Source organism: Thalassophryne amazonica, chromosome 22 (genome assembly GCF_902500255.1).
Source record: "Thalassophryne amazonica chromosome 22, fThaAma1.1, whole genome shotgun sequence".
Taxonomy (NCBI): Eukaryota; Metazoa; Chordata; class Actinopteri; order Batrachoidiformes; family Batrachoididae; genus Thalassophryne; species Thalassophryne amazonica.
Window position 1 is genome coordinate 18,301,990 of NC_047124.1, and position 18,350 is coordinate 18,320,339.

General features: G+C 41.7%; 1 protein-coding gene and 1 long non-coding RNA gene across 2 annotated transcripts in view; one reads left to right on the top strand and one right to left on the bottom strand.

The window, feature by feature from the left end:
• Positions 1–18,350, top strand: part of LOC117504367 — a 251,091-nt gene that overhangs the window by 14,212 nt on the left and 218,529 nt on the right. The gene's annotated exons all lie outside the window — the stretch shown is intronic.
• Positions 3,730–15,089, bottom strand: atxn10 (ataxin 10). The gene is made up of 11 exons (XM_034163826.1): positions 14,959–15,089; positions 14,222–14,407; positions 13,777–13,862; positions 13,497–13,593; positions 13,204–13,368; positions 13,033–13,113; positions 12,760–12,916; positions 9,224–9,341; positions 8,856–9,040; positions 7,347–7,410; positions 3,730–4,246 (listed from the first exon to the last, which is right to left on the bottom strand). The coding sequence occupies exons 1-11, from the start codon at positions 15,087–15,089 to the stop codon at positions 4,062–4,064; spliced, it is 1,455 nt and encodes a 484-aa protein (XP_034019717.1). The 3' UTR covers positions 3,730–4,061.

An 18,350-nucleotide genomic window follows, 5' to 3' on the forward strand; every position in this document is an offset into this window, starting at 1 on the left:
TTCATTATCTCTTCTGGCCAGATCCAGTGTGTCACAGAAGCTCTTGTGCCACTCTTCGGAGCCTCTATAGCCTGTGAAGGTCCAGTCGGCTGACTTATGGTGGGAGGGGACGGTTTTCAGTGGACCTCGATGTGCAGGCGGAGCCTTCAGGTCTCTCTCTTTATCCTCGTCTGCCTCCGTGTCACTGTTATTTGTGGCCCCCCCTGCTGGTCGTGGTGTGCGACCACTTACTTTCGGACTTGGAGACCTTGTATGATCCATTTGACAGACTGAGGACCTGTCTCCTTGTGGCTCTCGAGCTTTTAGTGTCAGTGTGAATTTGCCCTCCACATCCATGCCTTGGTCCTCTTCACGAGTTTCTAATACAAATTGTCCAGCTGTCTTTCCCATATCATGACGTTTATATGGGGGTGGCTCTGATTCCCAGCTCGGTGCACTGGCTTAGTCTCTTTGGATCTTTCCTCTGTCATTTTTTCTCTTTTCTGCTGTAGCCTCTGTGCTTCCTGCTTGAACAAGGCCAAAACTTCTTTTTCTTCAGTGCGTTTTTTGTTGTTTTTTACGTTCTTCTGCTGATCTTTAATTTCTTTTTTCTGTATTTCTACCGCAACTGCTTCACACATCACCGGATCAAATGATCCCACCAAAGGCCATTGCCTGCCCCCATGTGACCTTTTGTGCCACTTTCTCATACATTGGTTGGCCTTAGTGCGTTTTCCTGGATATTTTCTTAGTACTAAGTCTAGCGGGGTACTTTCCCGACCTTGACCTTGAGAGTTACCCATGTAACCCTGACAAACGCTATGTGAGGTGTTTCTATGGTGTTCTGGTAGTCCCTCAGGGGCTGTCCTGATCCAGACCAATAACTTGCTGGCTGTAACACCTGTTTTGTATTTTAAACCCTTAAAAGGATTAAATTTCCAACTGCTATGCCCGTCTTCTTTTTCTTTAACTAAATATGAAAATTTACCTGTTTCCCACCGAACCTTCCTTGGGACCACAGTCAGAGTCAACCTAGGAAACAGTTCTTCACCTGGATCGGTTGGTAGTGTTACTAAATGATTTAATGGTATGCTAAGTTCTTTATTAGGGTCAGCACAAAGCAGCTCCAGCCACGGGGTTAAACCCTGATGCCACAGACGTCTTATCAGCAGCTCCCAATTAATTAGAGGGAATTGTTCTTTCTTTTGCTTCAGATTGATTACCTTAGTAATCTGCCATAATTTCTGATTGATCTCTTGTTCGTCCTGCCAATGTTCTGCTCCTACCCTGTCAAAATAGGTCCTTTCCAGCCAAAAATGTGTCCTGATTCCCTGGGTTTCGATGTCTCCGTCAGTCAAGTAATGTTCTGGGAGTATTATTTCATCATCACTTAAGTCTCCCATCAATGACTGTCCCAAGCATTGATCAGTCTGTCAGCTTTTTCACTATAATCTAAGCTTTAACTCTTTTGATTTATAACCAACTTTATTTATTTAATCCTCTTACAACCCTAACACCTCCTAATGTCTTTGCTCCCGACTTTCTATTTCCCTTCTAATTTTTATTTTATTTATTTTATTTTTTTTTACTTTCTGCTTCTCGTCTTTTTCTGCTATGTTTGTTTATTAGTTTTCTCTCTTTGAAATAATATCTACCTTCTCTGTATTTACATAGCACTCTTCTCCTGTCTTTTTCTTCACTGCCTCTGTTTCACACTTTCCTCTCTGCCTGTCATGCACCTCCCAAGTCCTCCTGTTGGGTCTAAATACCTCCCCCTCGTACTCTTTCACATTAATCTTGTATGTCAGCCAGCCTGCAAGTTCTCACAGCTTTACACAGATTACTCTCCACTCTCCCACACACCAATCTTCAAAAGCTTTATACACAAAAATTATTAAAAACAACTTTCTATATATCTCTATCTAGACTTCTGCCACTTTCACTCCGCGGCTTTAAACAACCTTTTTATTCACTTAACACCAATGTGTTCTGTTTAAGCATGTATCTCTTCTTCACGTTAGACAGCTTCTCCGGCGCTGTCAGCAACTTCATATATTACTTTTTTTACAAACCCTCTTTGAGCGTACAATATTTCATTTACTTCTACGCCTTACCGCGCCTCGCGTGCGTATCCTGTGCTTAATATATTATTTTTCACCAGCTCCTTTCTGAGCATACAATATTTCATTTACTTCTACGCCTTACCGCGCCTCGCGTGCGTATCCTGTGCCTTTCTGCACTTTCTTCTACCTTTTTTCTTCACTTACTGAGCTCCTCATGAGCTTAATGTGCCTTTGCACTGAAAATATTATTTTTCTTGTCTTATAAAAAACTCATATTACTGTGTACTTAATTACTTATTCTTCTCCCACGCCCCACAAGCGTGTATCTGGTGCCTTACTGCACTATTTTCTGCTTCATTAATTCTCATGTATTCTACACTAACTCTTCATTTATTTTTATTTTTTTTTTATAGTTTTTCTCTTTTCTTAAAAAATGACGTCCTTTATTGAGCTCTTTTATTTACTGTCAGCGGTGCCACTTTGCACTTTCCTCTTTAAATCTCTTTATCATGTACGGTATTTCTACTGCGCCCCCTCAGGCGCTTATCTTGTGCTTTCTCTGCACGTATTCTCTTGTTAAACTCTTTTTTCTCACTTATTTCACTTCAGTCTCTGTTAAACTCTTTAAATAACCTTGTATTACCTTGTATCTATTTGTCAGTATACTCCCCTAAATTAACCCCTACAGCGCATGCTATCAGCCGGCACGTTAGTAACGAATTTCAACACCAATTATTCCCCAAGCATCCAGGTTAGTTCTCCACGCACTCTTTCCGCACCAGAGTTCATGAACATTCCTGACCTTTCACTCACATAGACATTCTTTTTCCCGGGAACACAAACACCTTCTGAGCATTTTATCTACAAGGCCTGATAATTTTCAATCTTATCTTTTTTTAGTCTCTTATCAATTTTCTTAGTCCAGGTTCTTTTGGGTAAGAGGCAATTAAAAAATATCACCTGTCAACTTGGGCGGAAATCCCGACTCACTCCTCCAGATCGTGCAGAAATTATAAAAGGTTTCTGCTTACCTTTTAGTCGTGATCACTGTTATTTACGGTCTGGAGGGATGAGCTGGACTGCCCCAGGCTGCCGGAATGCCCCTGGACCCTCCTGAAGCTGGCTCGCCAAGTTCTGTCGCGGCTCGTCTTTAGTCTTCTCAGGATGTCGTCTTTTAGATAACACAAACTAATTGCAAGTGATATGCTAGAAAATGACACAACACTTTAGAATAATTCAGCCTTAAGCAAGATAAAATGCAGAGTTTTTAAGTTTATTTAAGCCTTCGACACAAAGCTTAGACAAACTGAGTCCTCTAGAGAGACTGAATATGACAACCGCGCTCGTCTATTTATTGGAGACCCGCGGGCATCGCTCCTCCTTCGACTTTTTTATTTATTTCATTCCCAAGACATGGTTTTCTATTGGAAGCGTCCTCTAGTGAACCCTAAGCAGGTGTTAGGCCATTATTTCAATGTGACAAACGCTCCCATTAAAACATGAAGGATTTACAACTGATTTTTTTAAAAGACCTTCAGCCACAGGTGCAGCTGGCCTGAGGCCCCCTCCGCACGTGGCCTCAGCCACACGTGCAGCTGGCCTGAGGCCCCTGCACGCGGCCTGTGGGAAAGCACCTAAAAGGCCTTGGAAAGCCCCTGACAGACTAAATGACTAATAGAGCCCTTTTTTTGGGTTGAACACCTGCTAGTTCAACCAGAGGACATACAGTTCGGATCAGGACACTTGATAGTTCATCACAGTTCAAATATGGACCTAAAAATTCTTCTACAAGCTCCTGACCTCTACTGTTGTGCCAGGGGAACCCTAGGGACCTTCTGTGCATCAAGAATAATTCAATCCATTCTGGGCTGGAGTGCTAGCACAAATGGGGTGAAAATAGTAAATAACTCATACTTCTCTTTTGGAACTAATTCATCAAATATTCCTTTTGGCAACAAAAGCCATCACATCAAAATCTGCTCAAAGGATGAAGTCGACCATTCTCTCAGTTAGCTGTTGTCAGCCATCTTTTCTCACAGGTTTTAGCAGGAAGCTTCCATCGCGTTCCTCAATCTCAAAGCCTAAGTCCCTGAGAGCAGAGTAGTCGACAGTACCACTACGCTCCAGTGAACCAACTAGCTCCTGGTTCTGCTTGTTGTGTTCCAGAAGGTTCCTGATGGCGAAGATGGCCCACTGGCTGATGACTAGAAACAATTCCTCTATTAAGGAAAACATCATCATTTCAAACGCGGGGAAGAAACAAACATTATTGTGATGATCTTGTTGTCAACATGTGCAGCTTATAGTATGCTTGAGGTCATGGTGTGGACTACTGGACTTGCATGGTTGCTTCTAAAACAAACTGACAACTCTTTCCGTTTAATTCATGACAACTGGAGCAGAATGAACTCAGACCTACAAGTACATTTTACAGGTAAATTTACCCAAATTAATCACAGAGGAGCTTCATGATGCAGCAAGACAATAATCCAAAACCAGTAAGACTCCATCAGTGGAGGAAAGTAGAAAGTTCTAGAATGGGCAAGTTGATCACCAGGCCTTAATGCAACTAATCATGAAGTTACCTCCTGAAGTGGAGGGTGAAGGACAAATCCCCCCAAACAAAAAACAAACAGGCCTGGAAAAACAAGAAGAAACCAACAATTTAGTGATGCCAAAGAATTACAAGCTAACAAGAAACATGGAACCAATTTTAAGTATTAAACAGTTTAAGACTTGTGTTCCAATGTTTCTGCATGCACAAACATTGGAATAGCCTGATTTTAAAAAGTGCTCTGTTCCATTTTGTTCACCACATTTAGATGTAAATATAAGCTGACGTTCTAAAGTTTCTTCGCACATTTATCTTTTGACTTCAAACCAAACTGTCACCAGTGTACATCAATTATGCATATCAGGCCTCATTGTTCCAATTCTTTCAAATGGGGACTGACTGCATAGCAATAAAAATCTGCAATACTGCCATCGCTGTAATAGAGATTGATTCGCAAACCTATTTAATACCAGGCGAGGCCGCGTGAAAGACGTTGTACGAGTAACACAAGATATATTTCCCAAATAAATCCTATGAAAACAATGCAATGCACTAATAAAAGTCAAAATTACTGTACCACGTTGGCTGATTTTCATGTTAACAAAAGGTTTGAAAACTCAGGGAAATAAGATACAATCCAAACATTTTGAGCATCCAGTACGGGACATGGGGGGGAGAGATGTGGTTTTCACCATGGGTCAGCGAGTATGCAGACAGCAAAGTAAGCAAGAAATTACTTTTCACATTTCTCCCATAAAATCAATCAACATGATTCCATTCAAACACCTTCACTGAAACGAAAAGATGGATGGGAAGTGTGCACAGGCAGGGATACGGAGAAGGATAACGTGGACAGATGACAACCTGGAACAATAACCTCACCAGGAGCAGACATGCTCAGCGTTTGCAGACTGTATGTGCCATTTTCTTGAAGGCTGGTGATCCGTTTTCAGTACCAGCATTAAACACACAAGTGACATCCCCACTGATTCCCATTAAAATATAAAAAAAAAAATGTACTGTTGCTCGTTCTGTGATATCCACACGTTGAAGAAAAGCAGAAGCAGAGTACACAGCTAATGGCTTTTTTTTTTTTTTTTTTTTTTTTAAATACCCTTCTGTAATCTCAATCCATTAAAACAGCCTGTAAAGAAACTGTCCGTTTGTGGATCTTCAGTTCTAATTTTGTTGACGCTGTGTCAGGAATGTGTTGACTCATTTAAAGCTTGCGGTAAATGTTAAAGCTCTAAGTGGTGGCAGTGTCGTGTTGGTCCCTCATTATGTTGAAATGTGTTTCTAATATTATGTCCCATTCTTGGGGGTTGCTAGTTGGGACACTGCAATTCAACACAACAATACCACAAATTGGGGCTTAAAAAATGCCACAGAGAGCTGACAGTGTATTACAAAGCGTATTTGAAGGACAATACAATTCCTCATAATTGGTTCCACAAGTCTGTCCAGACTCATAATTTTAAAAGCTGGCATCCAATTAACTGGAAATTTTTTACAAAATAGGATGTCTGCTTGGTTTTGGTCTTCCCGGAAAATTAATTATGATTCAAGAATAATTCCAAATCATTGAAAGATTCGGCCATTAAACATTTTGTCCGCTATTTCTGATTGAATAGAATTTTTTTTTAAATAAAAACTGAACTAATTAATCCTTTAAATTCCACAACTCACTGGTGGGTTTAAAAGGCATGTATTGTTTAAGAATAAACAAACAAATAAAAAAAACTGAAAAAAGCTAAAATTACATCATTTATTATAACCAGAAACCTGGCTATAGTAAATGATGGTGCCGTGCTCGAAGCCAAAAGACTCACACACTCCATGGTAACCGATTTCATCACAGCCTTTAGAAACGGCCAAGCTAAACACACTCAAACAGCCTCTTGTCGCCATGAAAGAGACTAAAATGTCACTATAAGTATCTGACAGAATGGCGAGAATCCCTACAGACGTAAGCATGAGAAAAAAAAAAAAAAACTTTTTTTGAATTACTGCTGCTTGCCTTAGCTTCCTAGCCACAAACTAGGAGGCTAGAATTCAACATTTCTCAAATGAACGTAACTTTTGCCCTGAGTGAAAAAGATGAACCCCAAGGCTGTAAGATTATGGAGTTCCCCTTTGAGATCATGGGTTGAGAAGTTTGATACGGGTGTGTCACAACCACCCACGCTTCTGCTTAGTTCCAAGTGGGGTAGGAAAGTGTGAACAGTCAGCAGTGTTAATCATTTAATAACACGTCTATAAGCAGGGGTGCACATAACTGGTGCTCATCGTGCTCGTGTGCGCTAAAAATCATTGATGCACAGCAGACAGTACACAGAGGGAAACACTTTTCCTACAATCTGTCATTGTTTTCCTCCTTTGAAGTGCTTCCCTTGTGTTTTCTGCTGAGTATTTGTAGCACACACAAGCACAGCAATCAACAGTTATGTGCACACCTGTCTACACGATTGTTCTGAAAACCCGGCCATGTGCCAAAATAAATCTTCCATGATATAAAAATTGTCAGACTGCGTGCAAATGTATGGTGTCCTGTGATTAACAAAACTCGGAAAATACAACCTATTTAGCGGGCCAGCTTGCACACAGTGCAACAACCAAAGCTCTTGGTAATTTAGTTACAAACCAAAATCAATTCTAAAACTGCATCATAACCTGAAAAGTTATACAATGCTTAGAATACGCTTTACAAACTGTGATCTTAAAATATCCACAACTTGTTAGCAAAAGGATACAAGGATTGTTGCTGTCAATGTTGCAGTTATCCAAGATGAGAGGGATGCCATCAAGTTCTCTCACCTAAGCAAAAAAAATTAAAAATTCAGCAAGATGTGCAACATAATACTGGTATATAAATCTGTCAGTACTATATTTATGAAGCAAAATAATAATAATAAAAATAAAGACAACCAGCTCTGCAAAAATGATTGTTTCACTAAAGTTGTGTTCATTCAGACTGTATCAGTTCATTCAATACTGGCTAAAATTACATTTTATGAAAATTTACCTTTAAGTCATTTGTGATCTTGTCTAAAAGAAAACTGACCTTAAAAGTGATATTTGTATTAAAAATAATACTTGTATATAGTTTGTGCAATTACATTTCCCCCCAATATAAAATAATCCCATTTTTTTCAGATTTATTTCCAATAAACACACAATCTTACCTTCAGAACAATATGATACTTATGACCATGTATACAAATAGCTGTTATTCCTAAATGACTCATGCAATGTTGTTTAAGATGAAAATGATCACTCCAAGTGCATCTTGACTGTTAACATTTCACCTCGATTGTGTCTCATTGTCCAACTACTTATGGACCTGACTGGAGTTACACATTTACCAAACATTCTGGTCAGAGCACTGCAACAACAGGAAGTGCTAAATTTTAAAAATACAAATGTCATTTACATAAGCTTGATGAACAGTACAAGCACCAAAACCTGCATCTTCCACTTTCAATGTTCCTGAATCAAGTTCCTTATGTCCAAAGTTAAACAGATTAATAACAAATGACTGGATTCTAACAGTACACACCTTCAAAAAATAAATAAAATTTACAACCTCTCCTGAAGGTCAACAGAATGACATTTGGTTAACTGGAAGAGATCTTAGCGAAAACAGATATGGGGTGATTGCTGCTGACAGACCACAGATCAGCACCCACAAATACTACAGACAGGCCAACTGAAGGGGGGGGCAATCCCACAAACATTCCCAGTTCACTTTCTATTAAGGAGGAGCGAATCTATACTGTGCCACCAAGACAGGACAGCTCCTCCACATCCACGTTATCACCCATCAGCGCTAATAGTGAGATGCTGATGGACGAAGATCAAAATCAACTGCTAAAAATCAGTAACGGGAGTGAGGAAGGGAAGGATTTACATTTCAGCATCAAACCAAGATGATGTGTTGAAAGAACGCATCAGATTGCGGCCCCAGTTTACACTCCCTCGGTTTTCCTCTGGAGATTATGTGGTTTTATACGACTGTTAATTAGTTGGAGCTCTTTCTTCTCTGCACTGGAAAAACAGAATTCAGACAGCTGGTCAGACCTGTCAGAGACCAAACAGCAAATAACTTTATTCCTACACATTCTAATTGTAAATCAATGGGCCTCATCTGTATTTTGCTTTCAGAATACTAGTTTCCTTCAGCCTGCAGGTTGTCGTGATGTACTGCAGCTGCAGTGTAATGTCCATGTGTGCTGTGGATGAGTTTGAATGCTGATCCAAACCTTGTTCTGGTTGTTGGTGTTGCTGTGGCAGAGGTTTCCAATCAGCCTGATGAGACGAGCCTTGAAGTTGACGACAGGACAATCAGGGGAAAAGTCGCCATCTATACTGAGGGATGAGAAGTTCCAAGTGGCACTGAAAATGTTGCTGCTGGCTTTCCCCATGGCGTGCACCTGCTGCAGCAGCTCTGCAAAGAAATGGTAAACAGTAGCAGGATTGGGAAAATGGCAAAAGGGACAGAATACAACATGTTTACCTGGTTTAAGGTCAAGTCACAAATGCAAACTCTCGTGGTGTTTGCAGAGTTTGTTTGTTTGTTGGCCAATTTATGGGACACAATCTGAAATTCAGTAAACATGGCTTGATTTACCAATAGTGGTCAAAAGGAGGTCTGGATGGTCTTGAAGGAACATGAACTCCGTGCGGTCTGAGGTCATCTCGCACAAAACCTCCAGAAGAACAGTCACTATCCGTGCCTCCTCCATGACCTACAAGAAATTACAAACAACACTGAAAAATAGGTCCAGTTAATTTCACATATTTTCAGTCAAAAAAAACTTAATGCCTCATGATGCTCAACATTGGAGAAAGCACAGCTCCTGATTTCTCTTTCCATCAGTGAACACTTGGAGGGTGTTTGGTTCCTCATCTCTGGAGGAATACAGGACAATCAGTCCTGAAACTTGGGTGCCAATGTTTGTGAGGCAAAGTTCACCAACAATGACTCTGCAGAGGACACTGTGATCCTTCTGGAATCAATCGATGCCTTGACTGCAGAACTTGAGAAAGCCAGTCAGAAGTTAGAGTGTCTGAGTTGGCAAGGATCATGACTAAGATCCAGAGTTTCCATAAACTTGCGGAAGGATGAACTCAGCACGACATACACTCAACAAAAATATAAACGCAACACTTTTGGTTTTGCTCCCATTTTGTATGAGATGAACTCAAAGATCTAAAACTTTTTCCACATACACAATATCACCATTTCCCTCAAATATTGTGCACAAACCAGTCTAAATCTGTGATAGTGAGCACTTCTCCTTTGCTGAGATAATCCGTCCCACCTCACAGGTGTGCCATATCAAGATGCTGATTAGACACCATGATTAGTGCACAGGTGTGCCTTAGACTGCCCACAATAAAAGGCCACTCTGAAAGGTGCAGTTTTATCACACAGCACAATGCCACAGATGTCACAAGATTTGAGGGAGCGTGCAATTGGCATGCTGACAGCAGGAATGTCAACCAGAGCTGTTGCTCGTGTATTGAATGTTCATTTCTCTACCATAAGCCGTCTCCAAAGGCGTTTCAGAGAATCTGGCAGTACATCCAACCAGCCTCACAACCGCAGACCACGTGTAACCACACCAGCCCAGGACCTCCACATCCAGCATGTTCACCTCCAAGATCGTCTGAGACCAGCCACTCGGACAGCTGCTGAAACAATCGGTTTGCATAACCAAAGAATTTCTGCACAAACTGTCAAACCGTCTCAGGGAAGCTTATCTGCATGCTCGTCGTCCTCATCGGGGTCTCGACCTGACTCCAGTTCGTCGTCGTAACCGACTTGAGTGGGCAAATGCTCATATTCGCCGGCGTTTGGCACGTTGGAGAGGTGTTCTCTTCACGGATGAATCCCGGTTCACACTGTTCAGGGCAGATGGCAGACAGCGTGTGTGGTGTCGTGTGGGTGAGATGTTTTCTGATGTCAATGTTGTGGATCGAGTGGCCCATGGTGGCGGTGGGGTTATGGTATGGGCAGGCGTCTGTTATGGACGAAGAACACAGGTGCATTTTATTGATGGCATTTTGAATGCACAGAGATACCATGACGAGATCCTGAGGCCCATTGTTGTGCCATACATCCAAGAACATCACCTCATGTTGCAGCAGGATAATGCACGGCCCCATGTTGCAAGGATCTGTACACAATTCTTGGAAGCTGAAAATGTCCCAGTTCTTGCATGGCCGGCATACTCACTGGACATGTCACCCATTGAGCATGTTTGGGATGCTGTGGACCGGAGTATATGACAGCGTGTACCAGTTCCTGCCAATATCCAGTAACTTCGCACAGCCATTGAAGAGGAGTGGACCAACATTCCACAGGCCACAATTGACAACCTGATCAACTCTATGCGAAGGAGATGTGTTGCACTGCATGAGGCAAATGGTGGTCACACCAGATACTGACTGGTATCCCCCCCCCCCAATAAAACAAAACTGCACCTTTCAGAGTGGCCTTTTATTGTGGGCAGTCTAAGGCACATCTGTGCACTAATCATGGTGTCTAATCAGCATCTTGATATGGCACACCTGTGAGGTGGGATGGATTATCTCAGCAAAGGAGAAGTGCTCACTATCACAGATTTAGACTGGTTTGTGAACAATATTTGAGGGAAATGGTGATATTGTGTATGTGGAAAAAGTTTTAGATCTTTGAGTTAATCTCATACAAAATGGGAGCAAAACCAAAAGTGTTGCATTTATATTTTTGTTGAGTGTATGTATCACTGAGAGCTCAGCTCATGACTTTGAGGGTTCTCTGGGTTGTCATGACTCATAAGATGACTGGACAGAGGTGTTTGAAGATGTCTGTGTTCTGGGAGAAGAAAGGTCTGAGTCTTCAGGGTCCTGGTGCTTCCAGTTTTACTGTATGTTTGTGAGATTAGTGGTCTGTATGGGCGGTTGCCAATCAGGACTCAAGCTGATTTTGCACACACTTCCAGACCCAACCCCTTTATATCTGTGTTTTGGGCAGTGGTTGGGCAAAATAAGGAATATAAAGATGCTACTGTGGCTTCAGGAAAATTACAGTGGAATTTTTGACAAATTCCATCCATCCATCCATTTTCTTCCACTTTATCCGGAGTCAGGTCGCGGGGGCAGCAGCTCAAGCAAAGCCGCCCAGACCTCCCGAATCAACACACACCTCCTCCAGCTCCTCCGGGGGAACCCCAAGGCGTTCCCAAGCCAGCCGAGAGATGTAGTCCCTCCAGCATGTCCTGGGTCTTCCCTGGGGCCTCCTCCCAGTGGGACGTGCACGGAACACCTCTCCAGCGAGGCGTCCAGGGGGCATCCGGAAAAGATGCCTGAGCCACCTCAACTGACTCCTTTTGACGTGGAGGAGCAGCGGCTCGACTCCGAGCTCCTCACCCTATCTCTAAGGGAGCGCCCAGCCACCCTGCGGAGGAAACTCATCTCGGCCGCTTGTACTCGCGATCTCGTTCTTTCGGTCATGAGCCAAATCTCATGACCATAGGTGAGGATCGGAACGTAGATCGATCGGTAAATCGAGAGCTTTGCCCCCCTACTCAGCTCTCTCTTCACCACGACGGTCCGATACAGCGACTGCATCACTGCAGATGCTGCACCGATCCGTCTATCGATCTCACGCTCCATCCGTCCCTCACTCGTGAACAAGACCCCGAGATACTTAAACTCCTCCACTTGAGGCAAGGACACTCCACCGACCTTTTTGACAAATTCATGAATTTATATTCTCAGTAGTGATCAGCTTTGGAATTTGGCACAACTTGCCCTTCCTGATGCAACTTCAGTCCTACATAGATAAACATGGACACCGCTCCTGGTATTCCTAAGAGGTCACTCAGCTAAGTACATATCAGTAACTGCTCTGCTTCACGTCTGAGATCTGACAGGATAAGATGGGCACAGAGCGTCATGGCTGCACAATTCATGAATGAATTGTATAAAAAAAAAATTAGTTGCAACCCTAGTTGATCATCAATGCTTAGAGATATTCAGAATAAAGTAAAGAAGTTGTTTACTGACTAATTGTAGTCCAGTCATTTCCAACTTGCATCTTTATGAAATGCTGGAAATATGATTTTGAATCATTCCAGGATAAGACAACAACAACAATGCCCTCAAAACTCCTCCTACCTCATCACTGGAAGCAGAGCGAGTGGTGAGCATCAACACATCCCCACAACACTTTTGGAAGCAACAGGCCACAAAATGAGCAACATCAGGCGGGATGCAACTATCCTTTGATTCCTCTGCTTTCAGCTGGGCTAAAAGCAACTCCAGGAGAGTAACTCTGCAAAAAAAGAAAAAAACAAACAATCTCATCTACACGTTTATACTTACTTTTGTGTTATCATGTTGTCACACATTTGGCTTTAGTTGTTAATACAGTAAAGGTGACATACATACCTATCAAAGTCAGACATCCCAGCGTACATGCTCTTCACCAGAACTGGAGACTTAAGGAAATGATGGGTTGCGATGATAATCCTGTAATTTAGAGGTTACAAGAAAAGCAGCAGGTGATTTCACAGAATGATACAATCATACATTACATTAAACAACAAAATAGACACTTGCGTCCATTCCAGGTCAGGTTGCACCCTACAGAGCTCCATCACCCTCAAGGCCAGTTGGATGTGGTGCGAATCTGCTAGTTTTTCCACTTTGGCTTCATCCAGACACGTGTGGAGGACCATGGAAGCGTAGCTCACAGTCTTATCATCATTAACATGAAGCAGCTGCCTGTTTTACACATTAACTCAACATCATGACCAGTGTTTGAGGGCAAGAAGCCTGGAATAAATCTTTCATATGTCACCTCTCACACACAAAGCTGATTTTTGCAAATGTGAAACAAATGAAAAACGTACAAAAGAAACTTTGGGAAAATCAGCTGCCAAATGTCGTCTTTACACCTTTGGTTTCCCACCGATAAGTTACCGAGGAACTGGATCCCACAACGAAGAGCTGAACGACCAAAAAAAAAAGTGTTAGCATTTAAAAAAAAAAAAGTGGAAGTCATAAATAGGCGATTCTATGGTAATGGAATTATAATCACACCAAATTTTTTAATGGTAAGCTAAAACATCGCAAAATTTTGCACTCATACCATCTCTTTAATTGGCATCAACAATTAAATGTAAGACTTACGTTCAAATATCCCATCTGGACTCTCCAAAGTTAAGTTTTGAAGCGAGATCAGGAGTTTAAAGGATACATCAATGAAACCGAGGTTTCTAGAGGAAAAGAACAGTTATATCCATCCTCACCTGTTTACTGTATGTTTAGGTGCTTCTCCACATAATGCAATTCTTATTTACATAAGGTGTGCTCATGCTACACAAATCCACTCTGGCAAAATGGGAGTAATGCAAATCAAAATGCAGTTTGTGGACAAATCTGGATCCTGCGGGAATGGTGTCAATGTGTGTTTAACCTACATCCAACAGATACATCTCAAACTTCTGGTCTGAAAGCAGCCATTCATGTAAGGTTTTTTACCCCACCATCAATGAAACTAATCAATATGTTGACAAAAATCCAACTATACAGATATTTTTGGATGTCATTCGTGAAACCTCGCGGGTGCCATTACCTGAGCATGCACTGGTTGCGTGTGCACTGGACACAGGAGTTCCTCAGGGCTCTGAAACACTCTGCAGTCACCTGCAGGGTGAAACCGCGCTGATCCTGATCGTCCCTGCTGGCACCCTGCAGCTCCTCACACAACCTGGACAAAACTGTGAGAAGACTGGAGAAGATCTCCTCCTGCACAGCCTCTCTGGGAGCAGAAAGTTTAGCAAAACTGTAGTTTCATAAAATTTTTCAGAAAAATACAGTCTTATCACAGTTTTCTTGGAGACTGCCAGTGATAATAATGAAATCTGTCTGAGGGAATCTGAGCAATTCTAAATTAGTATTTAACTTCACCGAAATGAATCTAAAGCCCTTTTTTTTTTTTTTTTAAAGGTTTTGACAATTCCCCCCCCCACACATAGTTACTGCTCTTCCTTGGCTCTTTGATAATCATATAAATGGTTTTTAATAGTTTACTGAAGTTAAAATTAAAAGGCGCGCGCACACACAAATGAGCTAGTCAAAGATTTAATTTAAAAATAAGTAAACTCCCCTGAGCGACAGTAAATTAAGTAAAAAAAAAAAAAAAGTGGTATAATTAACGTAACGTTTTCTTTTAACTTAATCATTCAGCTCCACATTTAAAAAACCGCTAAACTTTTAATTTTACAGGGAGTTAGCATGCTACATCATTAGCCGGTAAAGCGAAAAACTAAGTTTCTGGTTTAAACTTTCACCATGTAACTTCGTCCTAACCTGTATTCTGTGTCTCGTAACACCGTAGTCAATGTTTCGACAATTTCCAAATGTCTGCGGCATAGTTTTTCATTTAATATACAACTGAAAGCCGATGACACGTTCATCCAGCTGCGGAAGGAAGCTGCCATCTTCCCAATGTGGGTTGGACTTCCGACTGGAGGTCTAATCGCCTATTGGTTAAACGAGGGGAATGAAGGCGGAGCTTTGACCACGTGCTGCTTGTTGTCAAGAAACAGCGACCAGCGAGTTTTCTTTTTTTTTTTTTTTTGTTAAGGCTTCATAAATTACACGCGCCCGCCTCAACAAGCCCAGACAGACACGTCGGTGCTGTGCAACATTTCTAATGAAGCTAATATATAAAAGAACACCTGCAAATTGTTGTTAGAAGATACCGCCATGTCCCAAAACAGGAGGATTCTGTATCTAATAGAATCTAAATTTTTCCATGCTGAATATGCATTATTTGTAGAGTTACAAACACACGTTTTGCAGCCCCGATCAGTCCACTAAGCCGCTGTTTGCCTTGCAAATCACAGAGGACTTCTATATATAATGATCCGCATAATATGGGAAGGCGGACAAACAAGATTTTGCACTCCCAAAGCTGCCTCCCCTCCCCAGAGTACTGTGCACTTCAGCACCTGAACAAGGATCTTTTCCTGCAATCTTGTGTCCCCATGTGGTCAAGATCTTAAGTGCACAATGAAGAAAGAGGCTATTGTAATAATGGCCATATGTGTCTGTCTGGTGACAACACTACCTTCAAAATGCAAAGGGCTGTTTCAGCCAAACTTGGGGAATACACCCAGTGAGCCGCCCTCTCTCAGCACAGATCATGTCATGGTTATAGGTCTAAGGTCAAGGTCAAATTAAAGGTCATATAGTAATGGCAATATCTCAGGCACAAGATGAGTTATAGTACGGAAGTAAATCTGTGCCATCAGAGTTTGAATTTGAATTTTTAAGGTTGAATTTGTTTAGCATCAAAAGATTATGCCTCAAATTTCAACCTACAAAAAAAAAAAAATTCAACCTCAAAAATAGAAAAGCAAGGGAGAAGCAATCGATCCCTGTCTCAATCAGCCAATGTTCAGCCAATCACATTTTGCTCCATTGGTCATGTGACACCGAGACCAAATCGAATGAAGAAGAAGAAGAAGAAGCCGTGATACATTGCTGAAGGTTGAATGACTAAGACAGGGATCGATTGCTTCTCCTTGCTTTGGAATTTTTTGAGGTTGAATTTTTTTTTTTTTTAGGGTGAAGTTTTTGAGGCTGAATATTTTGATGCTAAACAAATTCAACCTTAGATATTCAACTTCAAACTCTGATTTTGATGCTAAAAAAATTAAACCTTAAAAATTCAAATTCAAACTCTGATGGCATAGATTTACTTCCATATTATAGAATTCTGCTCTCCTGGGCTAACAAATGCATCAAACCTCTGACATCACTTGATGACAAGTGAAACTGAAGAAAGAAAAAAAAAAACTTTGGAAAGTGATAACTGCTTATCATGTGGATCATGAGAATGTTTATCATGTGATAGCTTCTGGTGGAAATGGGTTTGTCTGATGTCAGCGGGTCATGAGGACCTAGGTGTTTGGTGATGCTGATACCTTTGCAGAAGAACGTTGGTCTCGCTTTTTAGGCAATTGAGTCCTCACCTCATGCCATCTTCAGCGATGACTGGCTCATTGGCACTGTGTGTATTTGGAGAATCCTTGGGAACTCTGGTTTAGTGTCAAAAGTGTGGTTACTTCAGGACACAGATGAGGTATACTACTTGCAATCCGAGGGAATGTCAACTGCAACATTTTGGACATGTGTCACACTTCTCTGGGCATGGAGGACCCCATCAACTGGAGCTGGTCAAGGAGATGTCTGTGATCTACCTGCTTGCAACAGATATATGCTTTCTGGAAGTGGGGATGGATGGTCGTCAGCTGGGGTGGTTGCCACACACGACTCAGGACAGTTCCATGATATGGTGAAAGTCTGCAACACCAGCATGCTTCCAGAGCTGATTCTCAGATTCTAGCCAGTGTTTTGGGCTTTTTAAGATACCTGGCGTCCTAACTTGTTGAAAAAGTGTCTATTTTAATGACCCATTTCATGATTCGCACCCTTTATTGCAAATGATTTCATCTTTATAACCTGTAGCTTTTTATGCCCAAAGATAACAAGCGGTAACTTCAATAGTTGAATGCTAGCAGATAAGGAGCATGACAATACCTGCTCGGGCTGCAGGTTAAAAGCTATAAAAACGAAAAAATCAACACTGAGGGAATCGTGGCATAAAATCTTCACTAAATCTGCCCACCTGATTTGAGCAAGAAGGATCTGGCATCTCCAGAACAATCTCACGGAACTCCGTGGTTAACCAGAGGGACAAAAGAGGCCAAACCGCGACTCCAAACCCTGGAATCAAGTTTTTGAGGGTTTGCTCGACACTGAGACATCCGAGCTCTCAAATATAACCTCAGAAACTGCAGCAGGAACCCAGCCGTGTAATTAGCAGCAAGCAGGTGAACCAGAGTTGCTCAGTAAGCCTGAGGCCAAAACCATGAAAGCCAACATGTGCTGGCACTCTGCACCAATGCAATACCAAGGGAATCTAGGATGGTGCTTTTTCTAAGTGAGACATCAGAACAACAGCAAATATCATTATAAACAACATTTTGGAGGGGGAAGAGGTACAGTGTCACATTTTGTATTGTCATACAGCTGTACTTTACATACAAAACTCCCAAAACATTCTGTGAAAAATTGATCCGAGTTCATTAATCCAGGTTGACACCCCTACTGGTCTTTTGGTATCATTTACCTCAAATTAACAGATAACCGCCCAATAGCAACACTCAAAGCCCCATCCATCACTTGAGCTGTAATGCTGTTCCACCACTAATTGAGCCCCCATGTTGGCAGCGCCCCAGATGCCCATAAATATGTATTTTTCTTGCATCCTGCCATAGCGAGGCATCTTTCATCTTTGCTTTGAAGAGACCCGAGGGAAAACTTGGTTTCAGTGCTACTGACAACCACAGCAAAGGAAGCACGAGAGCGCTGGAGAAAGCCATTACCGGTGTGTGTTTTGATTCGATATTACGGAGTAAAAAGCCATTTTTCACTGTCACATTTGGATTCAAACACAAAGGGCATACAGAGTGAACTGCCACAAGACATATGATTGAGCATCAACAGCAATCAGCAAATGAGCACCACCTACTGGTGAAGTACATGAAACTCAAAACTAACTTTATTGGAGTCAACTTTTGGCTCATTTGTCAATTTTGTGGAAGTAATTGATTTTTTTTTCACCACATTGGATCAGCTCGACTCCACAAGCATCTCTTTTCTTTATGATGGATGCTCACTTTGGTTTTCCA

Bases quoted from the DNA above. Each gene is read 5' to 3' on its own strand.
- atxn10 (XM_034163826.1), bottom strand. From the start codon at position 15,089: ATGGCAGCTTCCTTCCGCAGCTGGATGAACGTGTCATCGGCTTTCAGT. The intron at 14,408-14,958 runs GTTAGGACGAAG...TTCTGCTCCCAG, and splicing joins TTACGAGACACAGAATACAG to AGAGGCTGTGCAGGAGGAGA. The intron at 13,594-13,776 runs GTAAGTCTTACA...TTGGTCGTTCAG, and splicing joins TCCAGATGGGATATTTGAAC to CTCTTCGTTGTGGGATCCAG.